The sequence below is a fragment of the Amphibalanus amphitrite genome, unplaced genomic scaffold (genome assembly GCF_019059575.1).
Source record: "Amphibalanus amphitrite isolate SeventyFive unplaced genomic scaffold, NRLGWU_Aamphi_draft 002599F_arrow, whole genome shotgun sequence".
Taxonomy (NCBI): Eukaryota; Metazoa; Arthropoda; class Thecostraca; order Balanomorpha; family Balanidae; genus Amphibalanus; species Amphibalanus amphitrite.
The window spans coordinates 6,613-32,076 of NW_024884010.1; the positions used below are offsets into that span (position 1 = coordinate 6,613).

General features: G+C 49.0%; 1 protein-coding gene and 1 long non-coding RNA gene across 2 annotated transcripts; one reads left to right on the forward strand and one right to left on the reverse strand.

The window, feature by feature from the left end:
* Positions 1-1,863: 1,863 nt before the first annotated feature.
* Positions 1,864-5,214, forward strand: LOC122377178 (the record flags this gene model as incomplete). Its single annotated transcript, XM_043357136.1, has 2 exons — positions 1,864-1,938; positions 4,225-5,214. Coding segments are annotated over 2 exons (1,020 nt in total), but the record flags the coding sequence as incomplete, so codon positions are not given.
* Positions 5,215-5,559: 345 nt separating this feature from the next.
* Positions 5,560-9,372, reverse strand: LOC122377179. Its single transcript, XR_006255810.1, has 4 exons — positions 9,055-9,372; positions 7,802-7,965; positions 7,381-7,458; positions 5,560-6,651 (listed from the first exon to the last, which is right to left on the reverse strand). It is a non-coding gene; the product is annotated as an uncharacterized LOC122377179 (long non-coding RNA).
* Between the last annotated feature and the right edge of the window lie 16,092 nt (positions 9,373-25,464).

Below are 25,464 nucleotides of genomic sequence, written 5' to 3' on the forward strand. Positions count from 1 at the left end.
GCCAGCCGAGCGCGCCGAGAGCGGGGGTGATGCGGTCAAATTTACGGAGACCAGAGACCAGTCGTGCGGCAAAATGTATGACCTTCTGCAGTCGGTCCAGGCGGGATTTGGAGGCACCACCCCAGACTGACGAGCAGTACTGGAGGTGGGGGAAGACATGGGTTTGGACAAGGATTTTAAGGATGTCTGGGGATAGGTGATGACGAATTTTGAATAATGATATGAGGATTGCGTTGCACCGGCGGATGATGGAGGATATGTGTGGCTCCCAGCTCAGGGTTTGGTCGAGGAGAACGCCCAGCACTTTGATATGTTTTGTTGGCCGTATAGTTACATCATTTACGTTAATGGCGAAGTCTTCAACTCTATCAACTGAATTTTGCGTGCCGAAAAGGGTGAAACAGGTCTTCTCCCCATTCATTTTCAAACTATTCAAGCTGAACCAGTGCTGGAGGTGCTGGATGTTCTCCTCGGACCGGGACTTCAGCACTTGGATGTCAGTGGGATTGGAGGGTGCTGAGTCCAGGATTTGGGTGTCGTCCGCGTAGGATATGAGGCGGCCATGGGGGAGGAAACAGGTTAGGTCGTTGACGAAGGTGAGGAAGAGGATGTAATTTACATTACGACGAACATTACGACGTAATGACCTCTAACTGACCTCAGGTCAGTGACCTCAAAAAAGCCGGACTACATGTTATACAACTTGGTGAACTTAGCACATCCTGAAAGTTTGAAGGAAATCAGTCGAAAACTGTGAGTTGGACAGGTGCAAAAAGAAAACTGAAATTTGACCATGACCTTGTACCGGTTTTTCTGACCTGGTGACCTGACCCAAGGTCACCCGGACCTGAAATTTTCAGGTCATATGTAAAAAGGTTGCCCCATAGGCTGTGCCAAATTTGGCGGCGCTGCGCGCCGCCGTTTTTACGCTATCTTCGAAAAACCTTAGGGGGGAGGGGTCGCATCGACCCCCCCTGCCAGGGTGAGGGTTAATACTTATCTGTTAAAAACAATGTAGCTCTGCACATAAGCGTAGGAACCATGGGTGCAGTGGGTGCAGCTGCACCCACAATAATTCTCCAGTGGGTGCAGACAATGTATTCTGCACCCACAATAATCTGGAACAAAAACCCCCTTTCTCAGCAATACTTATTCCCATGGAGCACGATAAATTCAGGATATCTTGCCCACTATCCATTTTTGAAGCATTTTCTACTGTGATGGTCTTCAAAACTTACATTTGTGCTTTAATAAAAAAGAAGAAATGGAGCACATGTGATTGAACAGTGAACACATACCGAAGACCCACTGTCAAAAGGCCTTTTAGCCCGACATCTACGAAAATGGCTAAGTTAGCCGCTTTTACTTTTTGCGGCAGATAGTCATTATTGACATTATCAATGCCTCCAAATGCACCTATCGGTACCTTTTCGACATGCTACACCCTCAATGCTCGCAATGAGCCTTCGCTCGGGTGCCGCTCCCCCCCCCCCCCCGCTTCACCGGCCATGGCTGGAATTCTGCACCCATGCACCCACAATGTTCCAGCCGTTCCTACGCCCATGGCTCTGCAACTCGATGCACGTATGATATAAATTCTATCGGCTGTCCCAAGGCTGTCCCATTGCCACGCTTAAAGGAAAAGTGCCACCTTCTTGAAATATGAAGATATCGTTGGTTTTTATTTTGACATTATTATTTTCCATTTTCTTTTCAAAACCGGTGCCAGAAGTGCATAATTCGCTAAAAAGTATTTCAAACTATTTAACATATTGGTACTATGTTTATACTCTCTACCGCAGCTACTGTATGATGTCATAGCAATGACGTCACACTCAAGCCAATCAGCCTTGAGGAGGATAGACTCGTCGGACTGTAGCGGTTGTAAACAACTTGTCGCCCCGTGTGTCTGCCCGTGGCGCTAGTTATCTGTCGAAGGTAAGGGTGAAAGATGGATATAATGGCCATGGAACGCTATTTTAGGATTATTGGTGAATAGCAAGAATATAGTTTTGGTGGTTTGAAATTGTTTGTCCTCAGTGATTGGCTTGATTCTCATTTTGCGGCATAAGCGGCTGTTTGGTTACATTGCATTTTTTATGATTGTGTAATTATTATGATTATGTTCCTCCAAAGTAGGCATCACATATCAATCTCAAAGGCAGATCATCTTCTTTTCATGCCTATAATTTTCTTCAAGAATATTAATAAAAAATATTCCATTTACCCCTGCCTATCATATATCCCATGGAGCTGCCGGTGGAAGTAGGCATGCAATGTGACCTAGCATTGGCGATGTGGTTAATTAGCTTTAAAGTACTATGGAATGCTAAAGGTCATCATTTAGAATGGTTTTCAAAACATTCCACTAGGAAATATTCATTGAAACCTGAAAATTACTTACAAAATGTAAATGTATAGCCACGTCTCAAGAGCATTCAGCCGTCTTCTCAGTAAATATATAATGAAACATAATCTTACCTGACCTAGCCTTACCTACAACCTACAACGTACGGCATTGGTAAAGCTGGCATCACTGTCAGCGTATATTAGTTTGGTAGGTTGTGGGTAGGTAGGTTGCAGGTCAGTACAGGCGCGGATACAAGGGGGGGGGGCCATGGGGACCATGGCCCCCCTTGGCCGATTTTTTTCAAAAATAAAATAAAAAGTTAAAAAGCTGAAAAGGGGGCCTCCTGAAAATAAAGTGGCTATTCATGTTGAGATGTTGCCTGAACAGCTAGATAAGCTCAATAGACGCAGTTTTTTTTTTTGGGCCCAACAAGTGGGAAGATGGGGCCTCCAACAGGTGGGATTATGGGGGCCTCCTGGTTTCTAATGGCCCCTCCCTTGGAGATTTTCTGGATCCGCCCCTGGGTCAGTAGGTAAGGTTAGGTTAGGTTAGATTGTTTTTAAGATTCCTTTTATCTACACATTTACCGGTTAGCGCTGACGGTGACACCAGCTTTACCGATACCCAACCTACCACCTACAACCTACAGCCTAAAACCTACATTCAATGGTGGCGGGTGGTGATAATTGTTATACCTATATGATAATACTGGAGATGAATACCATACAGATTAGCTGGTATCCATGACACACTTTCTTAAGAAGAAGGTCTTCTATTAAATCATGTCTATTTTATAGGAATGAAATGATTTTTGTTGTAGTCACATTCCCTACTCTGACCATCATGTCTGATTATTTCCAGTTACCACTGACAATGCCCAAATCAAGAACAACAAAGGCCCAAAGGTGGCTGTTTGGTAGTGTGCAAAGCTGCTGGTAAGTGGCATCAAAGGATAGGATGTTGTTGTTGTTATGGGTTAGGGCGCGTAGCAACTTGGCTCTTGCGTCCAACATCAAAGGATAGGATGTGCTTTGTTATTTCCAGGCACGTAGCCAGGATTTTGCTCAGGGGGGGGGGGGAGTCACAGGTTGTGGCCTAGTGTTGTACCCCCTCCAAAAAAGGAAAATTTCTCTGATTAGGCCCACTATTTTGGGGGTGTGTCACAGCTGTTTTTATTTTTAAAAAAATCGCCATCACCGAGGGGGGAAGAGGCACGAGGGCATGGCTCCCGTGCCCCTCCCCCCTCCTTGGTTACGTCCTTGGTTATTTCTGAGAGTTTGGATATCACAAAGCTTTAGATATAAATTAGAATGTAATAAGAAGCTTTCAGCATTGCACCTTTCCAGACACTGATAATTCATTTGCCTTTATTGTTTCAAAAGTCAATTTTCAACACAAAAAAAGTTGAAATTATTAACTCAAATAATTGCAAATATATACTTTGGTAATTTGCCTTTCGCATCACTATCAACAAAATAATCAAGGGTGACTAAATATGAAATGTTCCTGCATGATCTTCATCGTGAACAATTGTCAAGGTATGATGTTTGCGTGTGAAATGTTATAAAGAACTTATGTCATAAAAACACAACTTGTAAAATTGTGTCTTTCCATATTATTCTGCAAGTAAGCCTTGGAAGGAAGAGACACTATTCCGTCCTACAGAAGCCATTTAGAAATGTGTGACATGTTCAGCACTTTGAGTCAGTCGGTGCCCGGACCTCAGTCGGCTGTATGACCGTCTCCTCGTCCTCTTTTGTCGGCTCCGCCCCGTGCTGTTCTATAAGGGTGTCTGACCCGCTGCCGCTATCCCCACTGTGAGGTCTGACCCGCCGCGCGCTGTCACCACTGTCGGCCCTCTGTGTGCGCGGCAGGTGGTGGTGGACGTCTCTGCCCTGACGCGCGGCGTGCGTCTGCTCAGTGTGGAGGTGCCGCTGACAGCGGTGCCGGCCGGACCGGCTGCCTCTCCGGCGGCCGACATTGAGCGCGGCACGTGTCCGCCGCCGTTCGGGCCGCTGCAGCTGCTGCAGTCGGCGGCGCAGCTGTCCGTCTCCGTGTCGCTGGCCGTGCCGCTGGACCTGCTGCCGCGGCCGGCGCCGGCGCGCTGCGCCTACGGCCGCCTGCTGGCCGTCGTCTCGCAGCGCGGCCTGCAGCGCAGCGGCGTGCTGCAGCTCATCCAGCAGCTCAACGAGCCGCCCAGCCCGGCGGCGGCCGAGGGCGCCGCGCCGCGCCGGCCCGGCGACGTCAGCACACCTGGCATCAGCGGCTTCTGCCTGGCCGACCGTCAGCTGCACCTGCTGTTCGCCGAGGGGCGCGCCGACGCCGAGCTGGAACAGACGGCGGCCGCGCCGCGCGCTCTGCCGCGCCGCGACGCTCGACTCTGCCACCATTCGGGCCTACTGTTTAGGGAGCGCCTGTACCCGCGCCAGCCGGCCGCGTTCCGCGTGCTCGAGGACCGCCCGCTACGCGCCCAGCTGCTCGACACCCGCCTCTACACGTTACAGAAACAGGAGCCGGCGCGCGCCGTCCGCGCCATCAGAGAGTGCTTCCGCACGCAGTGGCTGTCGGAAAATGAACCTGCTTCCCAACGAGGCCGGCCTGCAACAACTGCTGGCCGGCTGTTGGCCGAAAAAAAAAACGCCTTCAACCGGATGTCAGTTGTCAAATCAACGCGTATTAATGCATTCACTAGGATGGGCTTACGTAAAGCTGTAGAATTGCAAATATATAATGGCACTGTTTTTGATCCGTTCGGTATGCATTGGTATCATATGATCTCTCATTCACAGACGATCAGCTGCGAAGACCCAGATCCGTAGTAGAGGGCTCATCGAGTCCGGGTCCAGCTCCCCATACTTCCTCCACTTTGGAAACACCGCAGCGCAAATCACAGTTATACATAATATTTAGTTTTCATTCACTTCATAACCGAAGGTTGTTTGATAGGTGATATGCTGCTTGAGTTGCACCCCGGTATATCAATACGAAGCTTCCGTCCCTGCCACATACCAGTGAAGGAGGCGGCGACGGCGGCGGCCGGGGCCGGGCTGCCCTGCCCACCGACACAGTCTGTGAAATGCCCCAACAACCTTTAAAATTCAACAGGCTTCATAAATGTTTTTTTGCACCATATTTTCTCGCGTATATGAAAGCTCTAAAATGTACAATATTCCTTTCAGCCACAAGCGATATAAAAGCTCTACAAAACGTCATGTCTCTGTGTGCAAGAAAGACACATATATTGTGTATAATCGAGCGTACATGATCTGCAGCGCTGCGGAGGGCTGCTCGGTTGCCGCTTTTTACCAGTCGGCTCTAGGTCGGACATATGGGTAAACAAAATGGAATAGTAATATTAAACAATGCTACCTGCTGATGCTACTGGGCCTCTCATTGGTGAAGAACTGGCAGCCAGCCAGCGTGTTTTTGTGAGAACTGTTTTAACAGCAGCAACCGAACGGCTCTCGGGCCAGCGACCAGTGAGCGTAGACAGCACAGCGCTCCGTTAGGCATCGGCGGGCAAGCACGCATTAGCTGTGGACGGACCGGCCGCCCGAACATATTTGTCGGTATCGAAAGTATCGTGAACCAAATGACTGCTAGCGAAAAAAGGACTGCCTCTCGTATCCATGAAAACATGTGTTCTACAAAAGTACATAATTGCTTAGTTGTCGCCAGTCACTCATTGCACCATGGCGTCAGTGTGGGGCCGCGCCCCGAATCATCTCAATCGCCAGGCAAAGCATCTCAATCGACAGGCACATGGTAGTCCAGCTACGAATCCGAGCCGCGGCATCCCGTCTATGTATCTACATTACACCACAATCGAACACTGTCGGGCCACCCGAGACAGCAGTCTCCAATGTAACATCAAAACCCGCCACTCGTCTAATATCAGAAAAATGAGCATTGAGTACCTACCGAATATCGACTACAGAAGATTACAATGGGGTGCAGATCTAGCAAGAGTGTCGCGGTTCGTCTCGGCACGGCTTACAGGCCGCCGAGCCCGCGCAGGTGACCGCCAGCTCCACCTGTTCCACCTCCGGCGCGGAAGCTCGATCACAAGACTGACCTCAGTCGGCGCTCTGTGCTCGGCACAGGGCGACCGGGTCAGGAGCGGGCCGCTGCCGCCAGGGCCGCGGCCACCAGCCACGCGGCAGCGCCCGCGCACCGGCCGCCACCACCCGCTCAGCCCAGATGCGCGCCACGGCGTCATTGGGGCTTCCCTGAGCAGGATCGAACCAGAGCTGCATGCACGGCTCCGTATCCGCCGTGAACTTCCACGAGTGATCCCACACCTGAAAAAGGCGCACGGTTTGCGTCACAGCTCGGCTCACTTTCACAGTCCACGCACCGGCAGCAATTAAGGGCTACCTACTTAGATAGTGTGCTAATAGAGCGCAATCACTTAGCTTAATCCATATAGTCAACCATGAATTGTTAATTACGAGCGAGCGAGCGAAGCGAAGTCTTTTCAATATCACGGAAAAAGCTCAGTATGAGCGGCCCGACCCGGCCCGGCCTGTAACGCTTTTGAGAGGCTTATATCTCAGCAACCGCTGGACCGATTGGCCTGCGGTCTTTTTTTTTGTTGGCTAGCCCTATTCCCTCTACCCCGTAATTGACTACTCTTGATACATTACAGGGACCGTCGTGGCACGTGCCACGTGAAAAGTCAAGGGTGTTATTTGTCAAAAGTTGCAAAAGAAGTGATTTTGAGAGGCTCATCTCAGCAGCCGCTTGGGCGGTCTGGCGGTAAATTTTGTAGGGTAGCTGCACCCCTTCAACCAAAGGTCGGATGCTCTTGATCTATGTGAGTGACCCCCACTGCACGTGCAAAATGCAAAAAGAAGAGGTGCCGAATTTGTTCCCATTTCAATAACTCTGTAATTACTGGGGCGATTTAGCTGAAACTTGGCATACAGGTAGGCAGTAGGCACCCACCAGGCAATGCATTCCCATATGTTGCGGTTAGGGTGCTACTGCTTACTGTATTATGTGTAAAATAAAGGACGCTTGAATCTTACCTGAGTGATGTCCATTTCTTGATCACTTTCATCTGTGGGTGACCGAGCAGCGACAGCAACCCAAGGCGTATACGGAATCTGTAAAAAATCAGCACACCGTTACATGTTTTAATAAAACTTACCTATAGGGAGGTAGCATAGAATACAGATCAAAACAATAACATACAAACATACAGATATTCGGTTAGGTTGAAATGGCTAAAAAATATAAAAAATAAGGGCAAGGTACTAGGGCTGTAAAGCTGTAAGGGCTCGGTACTAGTAATAATTTTTGGCTAAAAATATCACAAATAAAGACTCTGCACTAAAGCTGTAATGTCTGGTACTAGGAATAACTTTAGAGTGAAGTGTTACAAAAACAATATTCAAAGTCTTTTGATAACTTTGCAGGCATTTTTATCACTTTTAAAAAATAACTTACATTCTGATCCGGCACAGCACTGTTCTTTAGACGCAAACGTTTTTGACTGTGCTTATCATGGTGCGCACTTCTTGTTAAGTTTAAGTGGTCATGTGGTCTTGGCTCATTGGTCATGCCACACACCCTCATCCACTTTTCTCTGTACTTCTTTTTTTAGCGGGAACCTAAAAGTAAAAAAGGGTCAACACATGCTTAGTCCATGCAACACATACTCTGTGTATTAAGCTGAATAGCTCCACTGAGCCCAGTTTCACCAAGTGCGGTAAACTTAATTTTGGGGTAGTTTTTGTAGTTAAGTAGTGGGGTAGTTTGGTAGTTTACCCCTAATTGAGTTTACCGCACTTGGTGAAACTGGGCTCTGGTGAGTTTCCTTTTCTTGTCAGCACATAAGTGAAAGAAAACTGTGTAGACAAGAGATGAACCAAACCCCCGTGGAAAGGTAGGTGTTACCACAACCAGGAAATGGGATTTGAAGGGCTGGATAAATGTGTCTGAGTTCTGCCTTTCAGCCAGACTGGAAAACATCCATACACTACGCCGGATGCCCGTGAGCCCCTCATGCGCCAAAATTTGAAGCAAGCAATTTTGAGCTGAAATTCCAGTGCATGATTTCCACTGAAAGTTGGGTGCCTGTTTGCACCAAAATTAAGCCACTTTTACATAAAGCACATGTGCATATCTACCGACCAAGGCTATATCAACCAGACAGATCGTTCCGGGGCCTCGGAGTCAGACCCTCTTCCCTTTCTGAGCGTCTGAATTAGTTAATGTTCCCATGAAAACCCAATACCACAATTTGTGTGGCACACTGTAGAATCTTAAGGTGAAACAAGGCCCAGGCCGGAAGTTTCGACTCTCTTCAGACCTGCCAGCGCCCGCAGGGCAAGTCTGCTGCTAGATTGACCACAGCGTGTCAAAAAATTCGGTGACAGCCATTTGCATAAACATTATGCGCCATGCGGTCACCCTGCGCCTAAAAATTCAGCTGCCACCATGCGCTGAATTTGACGCATGCAAAATTATGCTGGATGTGCGATGAAATTTTCGGGGCAACGCCGCAATCACGCCACTTCGCATGGCATATTCGGCATAACTTGCGTTTTTTTATCCAGTCTGGCATTTCAGTTGTGAAAGCCTGAACAGTTCAAAAGGGTTTGCTAATCCAGGGGAGAGTTCTGTGAAAACAAAAGTAATAGAAGAGCCATTGCAATAAATAAGAATTTAGGTACCTACCTAGGTACCTAGGTGCTTACTTGTGCACAGTCACACGCATATCAGTCCCGACCCGACGTAGGTCGTTTGCTGCGCGGATCACGCACTTCTTCATCGTTATTATAGGTATTTGTTCGAACAAAAATGCCCTGATTTCGGATCAGAGCCACGGTATAAAATATGGTATACTGCCTTGCGTAAGATAAAAATGCATTTTAGCAATTGGCTACCAAACGAGATGTCATCTGTTCAGGGCATAGCATAGGTTTACTTTCATAGACCTCATGAAAGTAGCTCATGAAACTCATCACCAATCAGCGCGACGGATTTCAAGATTCGATTGCGGATGTTCATCCGCCGGCCGATTGCCAGAACAGACAACGAAAAATAACGCAACTGCTCATGGTCTGCTCGCTAGTACAGGGATCCGTGCCTGATCAGTACTGCTGCAAGCTGATTGGTTAAAAACCAAAGCCTCGCCGCGGGTGGCTGTATTGTCGGATAAGAACGCATTCCTGGGATAAGAACGCATTCCTGGCATATTTTCTTTTAAAATTGCCGATAACTACGAATGGAGGCCGAAATCGGCCGTAAGGAGGTAGACAGGGAGGTTTTCGGACACGGGCTACAAGATGGCTATCTCAGTTTCAATCCCCATGTTAAAGGTGGCCCTTTTCCTTTAAGTGTGTCGTAATGTGCATGGCAAGTATAATGATGGGCACTGTCTTGGGGATAGGACATTTTAGCTACTGCTTTAGCACAATTGTTAGGTAGAATAATTGGCGCCTTGAGACGCGAAAGTTAACTACACTCGCTCACCCGCGCGATGGTCCGTGCTCCCACCCCACCTCACTCCCCAGCCCTCGCCAGCCGCCGCGCCGCGCCGACCCGAGCCATGCCTCCGGGCTCGGCCCTCACCGCTGCGCTGACGTCACAGGCGGCCCACATCGCCTTCCAGCCACCGACCCAGACCGGTGGCATACGGTGTGGGTAGGCTGTGCCGCTTGACAAGTAAGTGAAGCGGCACAGTCTACCGGTACCAGGCGGCTGCTGCCAATGCTGAGCCATAGGAACCCGGTGGATAAAGAGTTGTAGAACATCAATCTGCCCCCGAGTGTACCAAGTCGTCCAACACGGAACGTCCAGTTGTTTAATGTGCCGTTTGCTCGAGTCTCGACGGTAAAGACAGGAACTTTTACAAGGCTGGCGGCCCAGGCAAATGATTTTATCGCCAGGAATCCTCAGGTGGATTTCACGTCGGGTACCTTTATCTCTTTTAAATCATTCGTCGTGGTCCACTGCAGGAGCATGCCTTTGAGAACCGTGTCTTAGAGATTTTAAAGTTTATTTGTACTTTTCCTATTCTTATTGTTTTTTTCTTTTAATTTAATTTTATTTTTACTGTGTACTTTTATATTATATCCTATTATTTAATGGATCTCTTTCATGGATCTCTGTATTTTTAAGTGTCATCTAATTGCGAATGAGTGCTTAGTGTTTACCTTGTGTGTGTATTTTATGTTGTGGTATGACTTCACCTGTTAATGGGCCATGAGCCTGTTGGCGATTTATTTGAATAAATAAATAAATAAATAAATTAATTGTAGATCAAAAAGTTTGGCAAGCTTGTTCCTTACCAGTAAAGATTGCTGATAAGGCTGATTTTGGGACTCAAGTCTAATCCAACTCACTTCAAAGAGCGTGGCCAAATGCACTGAGTTACCGACCAAAGACCTAAACAAAAAAGTGATGCACAAAGGTCACGAACCGACACAGTGAGGTCACCGATTACCACTCTAAGGTCACAGCTAGGCGACGTAAGGTCACGGCTATGGGTCACGTCTCGGGATATTCCGAGCCGTGGCGGCACGTGGGCACGTGCCAACGAGCTAAAGCACGTGTTGACGCCCCAGGCACGCACACAGGGCGCCCACTGTTCGTGTGTTATCAGACAAAGGACAGACAGCTGATCTTTTAGGGGTCATAGCTGATATCACATATATGTGATATCACCAGGAGTTATTTCAACGTATACGTTGAAATAACTCCTGGTCAACGTATACGTTGAAATAACTCCTGGTCACTAGGCAAGAAAAGCAAATATTGTTTGTAAACTTAATGATCAGCATAATGCCGCCGCTTAAAACATTCGAAGAAACTGGATGTTCTTTGAACTGATCCGTGATAAGGACGCTTTTTTTAAGCTTTATCGGTGCATATTTTCCGGATACACGGTGTGCCGAGCGACACGAACACATCCCACGTGACACGATGACACGACGCGGCGTGGCGCGTACATCACAACAGCTTGGCCGCCGCTCAGCACTAGCTATACCGACGACTGGGACGCGGCGACAGCACGCAAATCATGGCAACTGGCAAGTATGGACCCTGAATCAAGACGAGAGCACTGCTATGAGCAATAAAAACAATGTATAAATGCATTAAATAATCCATAGCAGAGCAAACAAAACAATAACAAAATAACTGCGCCAAGATTCCAGTCATATCTTTTTTTTATTTTTTTTTTTTACACGTGACCGCAACAAAACGAAATACGCGGAACGCAAAAACAAGAGCAGCTCACAATGAAAACGAAATAGCAGTGAATGGAACATAATGACAAAAAAGAGCGTTTGAAAGTAGGGTTAAAGCGGAAGAACCGAACAGGCGGGTCCCCGGCGGCAGCGGCGGCAGCTGCAGCAGCCGATCACCCGCCAGCGCCAGCGGCAGCGGCAGCGACAGCCGGGCGGGCGCCGCGCTCACCCCTCAATATCGGACTAGTTAATGGCCGTCTCCAGACCGGCGCGTGGGCCAGCCGGCGCACGCCCCCGCAGCCAGCCCGCCACCAGCATCATCTTGGGGAACGCTGAAAGATAGAGGACTGGATTCTGGGGATGATGATAGGATAGGAAGCTAAGGATCACGTGATAAGGACGCTTGGTGTCTCAGCACTCTACACTGCAGCTGCATTTTGATAGAATCGTATCCTTATCTTTTCATTAATGTATCTATTTACTATTTACAAATTGATTTACGTGTATATGTGTTTGTTTGCTAGTCTTTGATTCGTGTCACTATATTTTAGAGCACGTTGCGCCCGATCCGGGTGACATCAATCAACCGCCAATTTTTCTCGAAGCTCATCGTGTGCTTCAATGGCTTAATTGTTCCAGGTGACACCTGTTGTTCGGGAGCTCCAGTTCTCTAATGGTCCTAGCTTTGGCACTGCTCGCGCCCCGCGTCGTAGTTGCTTTTGTCAGCGCTATCTGCAAAGGCAGCTGTGCAGGTAAAATTAGCTGGGGCTCAGTCGGGGAATGCACCCGCTCGTTTCTGAGCTAAAACACCAACCGGTACGTGTTGAAAGGAGCGACTTGTTAGTTTTCACTTGATGACTTCCCATGGCCGCCCTTCGGACTCAGTACTGGCTTTATAGTTTAATCTGACAAATCGCTTCCGCGCCAGGGCAGTGTATTTTACCGGCCGGCTCAGCATGCAATCTAGATCGAAATCTGGCGCGGTTGAGCCGTTTAAGTCGTGTAATTCCTGTGGGGCCGGCCGGTGCTGGCCGATCCAGATGTGCTGCGATACGGCTAACTGCAGCACACCGTGTATTGAGCGCCTCCCAATAGGGTAATTAGGGCGGCCGGATCGGCGCGGCCGTCACGGCGCGAGAGGCAGAGATCGTGTGACGGCCGCTCCGACCGTGACGGATTGTGACGCAGCTCCAGAGAGCAGCGCTCCGGGCCATGGAAACCGCCACGGGAATAGCGCCCGCTGCCAGTTTGCTGTGAAGGCTAGATTGTTGCGATTTGCAGAGCCTCAACCAAACTATGTGGGAGTAAGGTCATTGTTGGCATTGCGCAGTTTTTGATACGGATGTTGCTGTCTGTTATAGTTACATTGAACATGTATGTCATGCAGTGTTAGAAATATATAGGCGAACAACGAAGGTGTGAAATGATCAACTGAAGTGACGTCCTTGCGGTTATATACTTTTTAGTTGCTGTCCACCAGATTTGAGTTGTGTGTGGTAGACAAAACTAAGATGAATAAGCAGGTTTTGTCCATCGTCTGCTAGTCAAGTGAAGTTTTCAAAACCATGAGAAGTAATATCTGATGTGAATAAACAGCTAAACAGGCAAATAAGTCATTTACCTACCATTTGTTTCGCGGATGATGTCCGTTACATCCTACCCGGATGCAAGGAAAGCAGCTTCCTTATAAATGTATGTAGTTGCTGCGTGAATTGACAGGAAGGCAAGGCGTGACAAGGCTACCAGCTTGAGTAATGACTATGTAACAGACCCATATGGGAAATGCATGCTCTTTCTTTCATTTCGGTCGTGAAACTCTACAATCGCTAGCGATTTTTGCACAGTTAAGTGCTGTTTTACCTGGTGTGACGAATGGCGATTTTCCTATCGGTTGGCGCCGACCTTCTCATGAGGTCGGCGGCGAGTTTCCTCCCGGGGAGGGGTCGGGTAGGGGGGGGGGCTGGTAAGCTCAATCCTGTCCGTCAGCGGCGTGGCAGCGCCGCCGCGATGGAATGCAGCTGAGCAGCGACTCAGCACCGCATACCACCGGCTGTGAGCCGTCCGGTCCGGCCCACAGGCCGCGCGGTCACAATACCGGAGCTACTAAGTAGCTGCGGCTGCACCGCCGGTCAGGAGGGAGGGGAGGGGAGGGTAAGGTCGCCGACTGCTCCTCGAAGGTCGACTGCAGGCGCGGGGAGGCGGAGGCCCGCCGGGGGGCAATGCAGGAGAGCGCTTTTTCCCGCACCGAACGGCGAACCCTCCTAACGTTACGGCTGCGGAGAAGTGGAATGCGAGTGCAGAGTGCAAGAGGCGGCTCAGAACGGAGGCCGAGGGAAGACTGCACGGTGCACAGTGCACATTGCACAATGCACATTGCACGGTGCGCATTCACCAATAAAATAACGCTACCAGCCGTGGAGACCGTAAAGCGTACATTTACTTCGTCCATCAAATCTTGCCCAAATATTCACAAGCAGTTCCCAGGACTGCCTATGATACATTTGAAAGCAGACGCTTTTGGTCGTCTTACAGCGAAATTGTACATAGATTTTGACAATAGAATGCACCACCTACTAGCCCGACGGTTGGCTTTACTGCACTACACGCGCCTGAATGTAGGCTGTACCGCACTACACGCGCCTGAAGGTAGGCTGTGCCGCACTACACGCGCCTGTAAGTAGACTGTATCGCAATACAAACAACTGAATATAGGCTGTACCGCAATACACACACCTGAAGGTAGACTGTGTACCGCACTACATCCGTCTGAAGTTAGACTGTACCGCACAACACACAGCTGGAGGTAAACTCAGCTCCAGTCTATTTAACTTTTTGAGAATGTTGACAATTTTGTATTCAGTTCCGGTATCTGAATGTGGGATGCGTGTTGAAAGGAGCGACATGCTAGTTTTCACTTCATACGTCTAATGGTTAATAAATGACATGCGACATTTTTCTCTGAGTGATTATGCCACCGTGCAATTGACTTTCGTCCTTATGTGCGTCAGGCGGCAAACCTGTGTTACTTTTTAGCACTAGTTCGCATGTAGTTCGCCAGCCTGAGTCGCCGTCCACCGTTTTTGTCGAGGTAGGAAGAGGCGCGGTCTGACTGGCGCCAGCTCGCCACGGTTTTCCCCGGCCGACCGTGCCATCTCAGGTGGCGGCACATTTTCCCTCATTGGTCCGTGTCGCGTCCTTGCTTTAGTCAGCGCTCAAGAACGTCATCAATGACTAATTCATACTGACTACTCAGTACCCATGCGACTCATCCGCCGACTGGCGAATAGCAATAACTACCCGCATGTTCAGTAAGCCAGCAGATAGCCTTTAAATTCAAATTTCTGCTTGTTAGTAAAGAGGTAAGCACTTGGTGAAAAGTTGTCTCAAAATAATATGAACGCATAGGGACACATGTTTTTTTTTTTTTGGAAGAAATGTTAATCTGTATAGGTAACTTTGTATAATACCTAGGAACTACTGGGTGCCGATTGGATCAGCATAATAAAGCACGTCACAATTCAGCCCCTTCTGTGGCAGCTGCAATGACAGTGCTCATTCTCGGTCTTCCCGTAACTCAGCCGGTATAATGACGTTACCACTGAACACGCCAGTCGCCAGCCAGGCTCTATTCACACACGTGCTCGTGCATTTACATACATTCCAAGCTTCCACATATCTATGGCATTAGGAGCAGGCTAAAAACGCGATCACTCTGGTAAAACTCTCAAGAGAATTACCATTTTCTGGAAATTATTATACATTTCATGCATTCATTGCTCTTGAACAGACGTTGCATTAATGCGCTGCATGAAATCCGGGTTTCTGGAGTCAATCTGCAGATCCTACCAGAGCCAGGTTTGGACTCGCACCGGCCGTTGTCCCCGGGTACAAAATATGCGGCTGTCAGGCCCTGTCGCTGGGGCCGCGACACGGTGTTAGCACGTGCGTCATAGGCGGCTCAGCGTGTCCCTTCCTCAACGGGCTGCCTGTTCGCCCAGAATCTGACAACCTCTCACCCGCCGCACAGTCTGCTCTGGCGAGATGGGCGCACGATGTCCTCGGGCCGCGCCGGAGCAGCTCAGCGTCCCCAGCAGCTCCTGCTGCAGGGCAGTGCCCCCTGACCTCTGCAGCCGCTTACCTTGGAGCGCCGACCTCCGCCGGGCCGCGAGGCGGCAGCGAGCGGTCACCTGCAGCGCCGCCCGCCCGCACTGAAAACTTTTTTACCATTTCCTGGAGGGTAAACCCGCCATAGCATGGTAGCTTGACACACAGACGTTTTTTACCACCCTCCAGATGGTAAATTTTACTCTTTCATGGAGAGTAAACTCGTCAGGGAGGGGTAACGTGACACACAGACGTTTTTTACCATCTTCTGTACACTGTAAACTCATTTCAACAAACGTTTGTTACTTTTACAAGGAAAATTATTTAGCGCAAATCCCCGCACCCTTTGCCATGTCATCGAACGACCCTATTGTTTGTCATGGCAGTTTTTCTTACAACCCACTCACATGTAGTTCGTTTAGACTAGCTACCAAAGTTTGCTTTGTCATTGTTGTGTGAACGACTGTTTTCCTAGTTATAATCATGCGGCTACCAGGTAAAGACCTGCGCATGTTTGCATTTAACAGGGCTGAGCCGTGTACTTGTTAAGTCAAATCAATGCAAATCTTAGTTAGCATAGTAATGTCTACGTGCAGCAAACCTGTACTTGTAAGCAATATACTAGTCTCAGGTTTGTAACGTTTTACAAAGACCTCCCTTGTATTCGTCAGTTTTCTCCACAAATCGCAGGTCGCCGCTCTGCAGTCTCATTATTACAGCAAAAGAGCATTACTGAAAGTAGGTCCTGTATTTAAAATGGTACATACACATTACACACACAATGGTGATAACACTCATGACCCAAGGGGCAAGGGCAATAACGCATGCGAAAAAGCAATGAGCGTCATCACTTACCGAGTACACTGTACCCATTCAAATCTAAGGGGCATTCAAATTCATTGGCCCCTTGGAATTTAGGTGCTTTTTCATTTTTAGAATTCTTGAGTTTCTGCAGTTTGCTGTCTTCAGTGTAGCGACCCTTGCTTGCAAGCTGGAGCTTTCGCTCCTGATGAAAGCCTGAAAGAAAGCATCGCTATATTATAGCATATGTAGAACAATATGGCCTGGAGCAGAACACATTGTGCTTGCTTCCATACATCACTCACTTATTTAGCAAATTTCTCTGATTCAATCTGCATTACTATCAGTTGAAAGACATGCATTTCATTAAAAAATGACAAAAACGACCGAACACTGTTATCACCTACCATTTTCACGGAAGTGCGCAGGAGGCCACATCACTGCACGGCGGTTGGCGCGCAACTGAAACTTTCAAAATTAAACGGCCGGAAACGTTTTTGGCGCCACCTATATAACAAGTAACAGCTTTGTATATGTTACTACTAACACGTCTAACTAGCGTAACTAAGTCCGTGTTGCAAAGGTGTAGCTGATACCTTTGACAAGGACATAGATTACATAAGTATGTATCAGTATTGTTGCAATGGTGTAGCTGGTTCTTTCGACAAGGATATAAATTACAAATCATAAGCAAATCTGTGTTCCATATTACGAATAAGACCCTGGTAGTTTTCACAATAGCCTCCATAATCCTCGTCAATTTTATGAATGGTCGACTGGGTGCTGGGGCTGATACTAATATTTGCCCTGTTGATTCAACCAACTATGACAAGATATTCGTCGTTCGACATAACCTTTATTAGTATTTTTGACAAACGCTCGTCGTTGTACGACAACCCCTTGTCAAAATGAGTTTACAGTGTATGGTAAACTCTTTTGATTTACTCTCGTCTAGAGGTTAACATTTTCGAAGTTACACGCTGTGGAAGGGTAACTTTTTAACGTGATCCTCCTCTAAAGAGTAGCATGCCATCTACTCTGTGATTTACCCCCTTACAGAGAGCATATTCTTCTGGCTTACCCTTAGTCACATGGTAATGTTTACTCTTTCCTTTAGTGTAAACCCCCTAGAGGATGGTAACGGACCCACAGACGCTCTTCAAAAGCTTCGCGAAGCTTCTGTTAACCGGAGCTCATCAACTAAAAAACATGCTTCAAGAGTAACAATATATATTTGGCATTCCGTACAAACAATACGAGGCGTTCACCAGCCATGAACATTGTGAGACTCCACTTATTCATACGCGTTCAGCGATGCACACGCGGTAAACAAACATCACGATACAACTTGAATGCAACTTGAATACGAATACTCAAAATGAATACTTGAATATGAATAAGAATTCAGCTCCCTCAAATTGGATAAGACACAGCGCACAACATTTGAAGTGAACGGCAACGTTCCTGGGTGGTCGCCCGTCTACGCATGGGATAATAAAACTGCATCACTACAGTACATATCTTTTTCTAAGTCACCAACAAAATGCATCACAACAAAGCTACGCACCTACTCACAACACTCTGCCACGTGGCCGTGCACGGGGTCCTGTTAACCAGGTCAAATTAGCACCACTCAACGGCACGCAATGCTCTAGCACATCGGTACTTACAATAAAATGTCCACAGAGGCTCTATAGGCGATGAACAACACACAAGCACAATCACCAACGGCCATGCCGCGCGGCACCGACACTGCTCACATCCTCTCTCGGAGACCAACGGCCGAAAACTGACAGATGCGCGCGGCCTTCAAACCGCAAACGGCCGATCTCGTTTCTGATTGGCTGATTGATACTCTTTCAAATATATTCACGAGGGTAAACAAGATCCACGCATGGAACGACCACCTGCACATGAGTCGCTATACCTAGGAGGAAAGAGTTTTCGTCCTGTTCAGGATTGCGAGAGTAATATTAATATTTACATGGTAATAATACTCTTTGCTGGCACTGGCGGATCCAGGCTTGCGTTTTGGGGGGGGGGGCCAACTCATGCAGGAGCCAAACCTAGGGTACCCCCAAATCCTGTTTTCTCATCGGATTTAGGCCACTTATTTTTCGTCACAGCCCTGACACTATGAATTTTTTTAACTAAAAAGAAAAAATATATAAATGGTAGCCCACCCGACCCATGCCTTTATATTACTTTGTAAACACTTACCATTGTTTTTATCGACCAGTTAAAGGGACCCTCCCACCTTAACATTAGATTTGAGCTGAGATAGCCAAAATGGGGTCCCTGGCTCACAATTACCGGTTTCGGCACGCACTCACAACATCGAGAAATGCCTTAAATCGGAAATATTGAATTTCAAAATTGCAGCATTTTGATTCAGAGGGGCTAATGCTTTTGGATACCCCTCTGAATGTGTGACGTCAGCGGAGATCTAATGATTTTTTAATATTTTACTAAAACGTTTGGTAGCATGCGGTGGTATAGGCTGCTTTGCGCGCAACAAATGCCGCACTTTCAAATAAAGTCGCTAGGAACAGCAGCGGATATCCCAAAAAGTAAACAAAAATAAAAGTCTAATCTCTTGAAAACCGGTAATATTTTTCGATAAAATTTGGTAGATATTCGTTTTCGCCCTTTCTGAACCTAGCGACATCACTTTCATGCCAATTCATTAACTTTTTTGAAGGTGGGAGGGTCTCTTTAACCCGCTTCGAGTCAGTGCTTGGGTCCCTTTGCGGGCCGGGAGGTGGTAAAACAGCCCTGTCCAACTCGGCTCCTGGGCCACGCCCTGATTGAACTATGTTTCATTATCGTTTGGGGGAGGGGAAAAACGGGCCACTTTAGGCCTCTGGGAAGGGGGCATGGCCCTAAATGCCCCCTCCCTGGATCCGCCAGTGTAAGAAGAGACCATTGGAGCTGCAGTTGGGTACCTCAGACATCAGGGTACGCCCTCAGATGTATGTATAGGACTCACATGGAGACCTCTTATGCTATAGTGTACTGAAAGGACCCAAAGGAGCCTGTCTATATGGGCTCCCGGAGATAGACGTGGGCCCTCAGGAGCCCGCCAGAGCCCCAATGAGGGATAAGTGAGGGATACCAAGTGCCTGCAATTGCATATTGCATAAGCCATAACGCCTTTACAAATCAATATATTATGCATCAGTGGCAGATCCAAGGGGGGCCACATGGGTCATGACCCCCTTGCTGCCCGGGGGCACCACAGGCCTGTCAGGGGCACCACCGGCCTAGTAGGGGCACCACCAGCCCGCCAGGGGCACCACAGGCCTAGCAAGGGCACCACGGGCCTGTGAGGGGCCCCACAGGCTTGTCAGGGGCACCCCAGGTCTGTCAGGGACACCAGAGACCTGCCAGGGGCGCCGCCGGCCTCGCAGGGGCACCATGGGCCTGTCAGGGACACCAGAGGCCTAGCAGGGGTACCACAGGCCTTACAGTGGCACCACCGGCCTTGCAGGGGCACCTTGGGCCTGTCAGGGGCACCACAGTCCTGTCAGGGCCCAGGGGCACCAGCGGCCTAGCAGGGGCACCACAGGCCTGCCAGGGGCACCACCGGTCTAGCAGGGGCACCATGGGCCTGTCAGGGGCCCCACCGGCCTCGCAGGGGGCACCACCGGCCTCGCAGGCATCACGGCATCACGCAGGGGCACCTTGGGCCTGTCGGGGGCATCACGGGCCTGTTGGGGGCACTTTAGGCTTGTCAGGGGCACCACAGTCCTGTCAGGTCCCAGGGGCATCAGCAGCCTAGCAGGGGCACCCTAGGCCCGCCAGAGGTACAGCCCACCGCTAAAGTAATGTAGGGTTTTACCAAACTCAACGGTTGGCTTTGACTGGCGATTGTTTAATGCGAAGTGATTGAAAAGAAGATGTCAATAGCTAAAGTTGCAGCTGCAAGGGTGACGATACATATAAGCTACATTCAAAGTTTCATTGTAGTCTGGCTAATCGTTCCTAAGCTTCAGAAGCAGAACATACCCATGACTGAAACCCCACATTACTTCTGCTGTGGACTGTACCACAGGCCTGCCAGGGTCCAGGGGCACCACAAGCCTAGCAAGGGCACCACGGGCCTGTCAGGGGCACCTCAGGCTCCCGTGCCCCCCCCCCCCCCCCTCCCCCCCAGATCCGCCAGTGATGCCACACCACGCGAAACACCGCCAACTACCAGCTGCCGCGCCATAAACACGTGCCAACAACAGTCTTTTTTTTTAAGGTCGACTCCGCTCGCGCAACTTTTGACTGACCCTCACTGCTACTATATCGCTTCCATATTATGCTGTGGAAAGCTTTACTTCACCAAGTGGCTAAAAACCTCCATCAAGGTATATTTTCTTAGCAATTTTTCTGGCGTTTTGGGGGGGCCAAACAGGCCACTTTAGGCCTTTGGGGGGGCCATGGCCCCCGTGGCCCCCCCCCCTGGATCCGCCAGTGTTTGCTGGCGAATAACTTCAATTTTACCACGTACCGTTACCATGCACATAATGGTAGCAGCGAGGTACCCTTTCAATATCCTCTTATCTTGCGGGTTTGGTAAAAATGAATCCTCCAGGAGGTGGTAAAAAAGTTTTGAGTGCGCGGAAGACGGCACTTCTTGATTGGAACGGCGTTTTCCGATTCGCGTTATCCGGGCAATGAATGGGCTCGGACCGGTCGAAGAAGGCGGTGCCCTGGATAGACTATGTATGGGTGATGGGTGCGCCACTGTACGTTCACTGGAACTGCGTGATATCGCGTGCGATAGCGGTACCCTGCAGCTGCTGACTGGTGGCGCGCAGGGTCGGTCATCGGCAGGGGTAGCGCCCAGCACACCAGACATCCTGAAACTTGACTAGCGACGGAACATACCGACGTCGCCAGCGCTTATGGTGGTCGCAAACTATGCCGCTGCAACGAGCAGGTACAAAATAATTCGAAAGTGAAACAATCCACTTGGATAATTGTCTGCCATGCATTGCATGCAGACACTCAAAATGTCATTATGTCCTTGTTAATTTGCATTGTTAGCTAATTCCCGAAGAACTGCCATTCTTGTGTCCGATATGGAATCTAGAACCGCAAGGACGAAGCGCCAAGGCCGAGGGACAGACGCTCATTTGGAAGGCGTTACGAACGGTCTGATCATGCAAGGCGCCACCACTCCGTTATACAAGGTGTGGCTGCCTGGTAAGTACCATGAACTTGCTCGGTCCAACCACCCTGAACCTATATTTTCCCTGAGTTGACTGAGTAGAAAGTCCCCAGCTGGAACTTCTTTTCGATCGAATGTGGTCAATGGTCGAATTTAATATAAAATGTGGTCGAAATCGAAACGAATATCAAATGCCGTCAAATTTTGAATCGGACATTGAATGTTATTTACCTCCAAAATTATTGAGCTGCTTCTGGGCTATGGTTTGGGTAGGTCTGTGGGGACGTTTGCTTCTTGTCAACCAATAAAACACCCACCCGCTCTAGCTTTGTCCGTTCGCTGCTAATTTCCTGTTAGGTCGGTCAGGCGACGACCGGCCCATGCAATAATGCGAAAGAACTGCAGTGACCTTCCTTATTGGCCGCAGTAAATAGATGCACGTAACCATTCATGCTATCATGGCATGTGCTAGGCCGTTAGCCCTCAGTATAAGGGCACAGACGACCGTTGCTGGCTTTCTGACACCTCTATTTCTGGTTTCATTGTCTTTTCGCCTACCGCGTCGCAGCAGGATGCGGCGAGCCAAGTTCTTAACGGAATGAAACATGGATTAGCATGCCTTTGTGTTGGAATGCTGGGCTGCAGGCTGCAACGACAAATGTGAAGATGTTGTTGCTATGCTCTTAGTGTTTGTTGCATTACTTCTGATGACTGCAAAAACCCCATTTACGAATGTGTAGGAATGCTATGATAGATCCAAGCGACAGAGTAACATAACTTGTCTCTTTGTTGCCGTATGCTTCAAGAGGCAACGGCAGCAGGAATTGTAGCTTGTTCTTGTCACTAATGTAACTGAATGTGACAGCGGCATATGACTGAATGTGGTGACAGCGCCATGCTTGGCATATGTCAATATAAAAGTGACAACAAGTGACCGTTTCACATGACTGGAAGAGTCAAATCGGACTGGCAGCTCAGTGTAACCAGTTGCGATAGCGTAACAGCACCTTGTGATCTGATGTAAAAAAATGACAGCTTGTCGTTATGAATGTGCCACGAAACCAACACGCGTACCCCACCAAATATGAATTCAGACATGAGTCCTAAACTGCTAGGGTGTGTGGGTCGACAAGTGGATACTGGCTAAGCATATAACACTCAACCGTCTGTAGGCGGCCCGAACATGATGAACTTACTCGCGCCGTCACACGGACATTGCACGCACACTCTGTATGACGTCACATCAGCGCCAGCAGCGCCTTTTACGGTTAGAGTGTGACATCATACACGTCTTGGAAGGCTCTGTTCAGAAGGCGTTCAGTGGCTGTTCGAGTAACCGTATGTGACGTCATGCCTACCTCGTTCTCTAATTCTCTGAGTGGGTCGGCCGTTCCGTACGCTCATCGCGTGTCCTCTCCGCTGTTCGCCCAGTAAGGCAGGTAGTGGGCGATCGAGTTTCTCCCGATGCTGGAACATTTAAGGTCTCGTCGTTAAACCTGGAATAGGTAGAGGGTGACTGCGTGATCCTTTCGAGTCCCAAAATGGGCCCAGCCCGACTGTGGGCCAGTTGCGCAGAGACTTGTTACGTAAATCTACGGATCTACAGACGCGATAAACAATTTGCAACCAGCCTGCAATAAGCATGTTCCTCTGGTTACCTGTTCGTGCTACTATGTGTTTGCTATATGTAAGGGTAAGCCTGTCTGTGTGCCCGTCTCTGCCTTTCTGTTTGTCTGTTTTCACTTTGCCAGGCTAACTAATCGATTGAGATGGTTCTGTATTTGATGCGACGCTAACCAATAAGCCATTGCTTTTTCACTTTTAGTGCCTATAGTAAAGTAGTCGTTTCGAATGTGCAATGTGCATTAAACGTTGACGCATATTTCATGGCAAACGGCACATGTGCCTGATGACCTGTCCAACTGTGGCACACAATGGACGCATCCCATTTTGTCTCATGCTATATTCCATTGCATGACTCTGTAGAACACCTGCGCATGAGGCAGTGAACTTGAAACTCACCGTCTGTTTGTCTGTCTACCTGTATGTCTGAACATCACTCGGGGATAATCCAGAGAGCAGGCGCCCTCTCAGCACAGGCCTGGCCGGCTCTCTTCTTCCGGAGGCGTGCCAAGAGCCCATTTAAATGGGGAGCTCTGCTGGCCAGTGCCGAATAGCTGCACGGCACGGCACGCTGATAGGACTGTGTCCGGATCGCGATGGAATTGTTGGAGCGATGGGGCTATAAAATGGTGATGGAGAGGCGAGGCCGGATAGTGATAGAGCGGTGAGATTATGTTGCCTGTGGCTATTGCCTGCAACTTTAAATGTGATTTGAACATCGCCGATGTTGCTTCATTGAGGCTCAGAGAAATCATAGAGTTTTGAGATATTTGGAAACTTTCTGTTACACGGTTTGTCTGCGTGTCTGTTTGTCTGTGTAAGTCATTAAAGATTGTAGGGCTAAGTAGGTATTGACTTAGATTAATTTTTAACGGAAAGGCAATCCAGCATTGTTGCCCATCTACAGCGAGTAAGCATGGCTTTCAATGACATTTGAGACTTAGGTTCTTTTTGGACGGCTCATGTCCGATCCAGCACCGTTCCCAGTCCCGAGTCCCACTCAACACCGTTCACCAGTCCCGAATCTGATCCACCACCGTTCACCACAGTAGCGGCGGAACACCTTCAATTAAAGGGGGGCACTGCCGACTTTTGGTCCCATTCTTTCCATGCAACGCCCATAGGGCTAATGTTAAAATGCCAAAATCAGAGGGGGGCACGGTGCCCCGGTGCCCTCCCCGTTCCTTCGCCTATGGTTCACCAGTCCCGAATCCGATCCACCACCGTTCACCAGTCCCGAATCCGATCCACCACCGTTCACCAGTCCCGAATCCGATCCACCACCGTTCACCAGTCCCATGCCCAATTCACCACCGTTCCCAGCTCCGAGTCCGATCCACCACCGTTTCTCAGGGCCGACGCGAGCTCACCGTGGCAGTTTGGGTCGGCTAGCAGTCCGTACTGACCACAGCGGGACGGATTAGCGGCTGCAGCCAGCGTTTGTCCGACGTTTCGTGCCTTCTGAGCCGGTGCCGATCGGCTCAGAGCGGCGGCCCGGTCACCTGGGGTGCCGGTTTTCGCTGCACCAAGCTCAGAGACTGACGAAACAGTGCCTGGCAACTCCAGTTGAGCCACACGTGAACGTAGTGGCATCGCATTCTTGTGTGCTTATCGGGGTCAGTTGCCAGTTTCCTGCATTTTATGATGCAACAACAAAATATCCAACAGCCATGAAACTTGCAATGAGGAAAACAATTTGTGGAATGGATTTTGCATTCAGTAAATCTTAGCATTTGCTCTGCTACAGCGCTCAGCAGCATGATTAGACACTGCGCCTGAAGATAAACTGCAATGCACTACACACGCCGGAAGGTAGACTGTACCGCACTACACACAGCAGGTTGATAGACTGTACCGCACCAGACACGCATGAAGGTAGACTGTACCGCACTACACGTACACACCCCTGAAAGGAGACTGTACCGCACTACACACGCCTGAAGGTAGACTGTACCGCACTACACACGCTTGAAGATAGACTGTACCGCACTACACACGCATGACGGTAGACTGTATACCGCACTACACGCGCCTAAAGGTGAACTGTACCGCATTATACGCGCCTGAAGGTAGACTGTACCGTGCTGTACCATGGTACAATGTGATCTCATCTCTCATCTCTCTCTCTCTCTCTCCTCTCTCTCTCTCTCTCTCTCTCTCTCTCTCTCTCTCTCTCTCTCTCTCTCTCTCTCTCCTCTCTCTCTCTCTCTCCTCTCTCTCTCTCT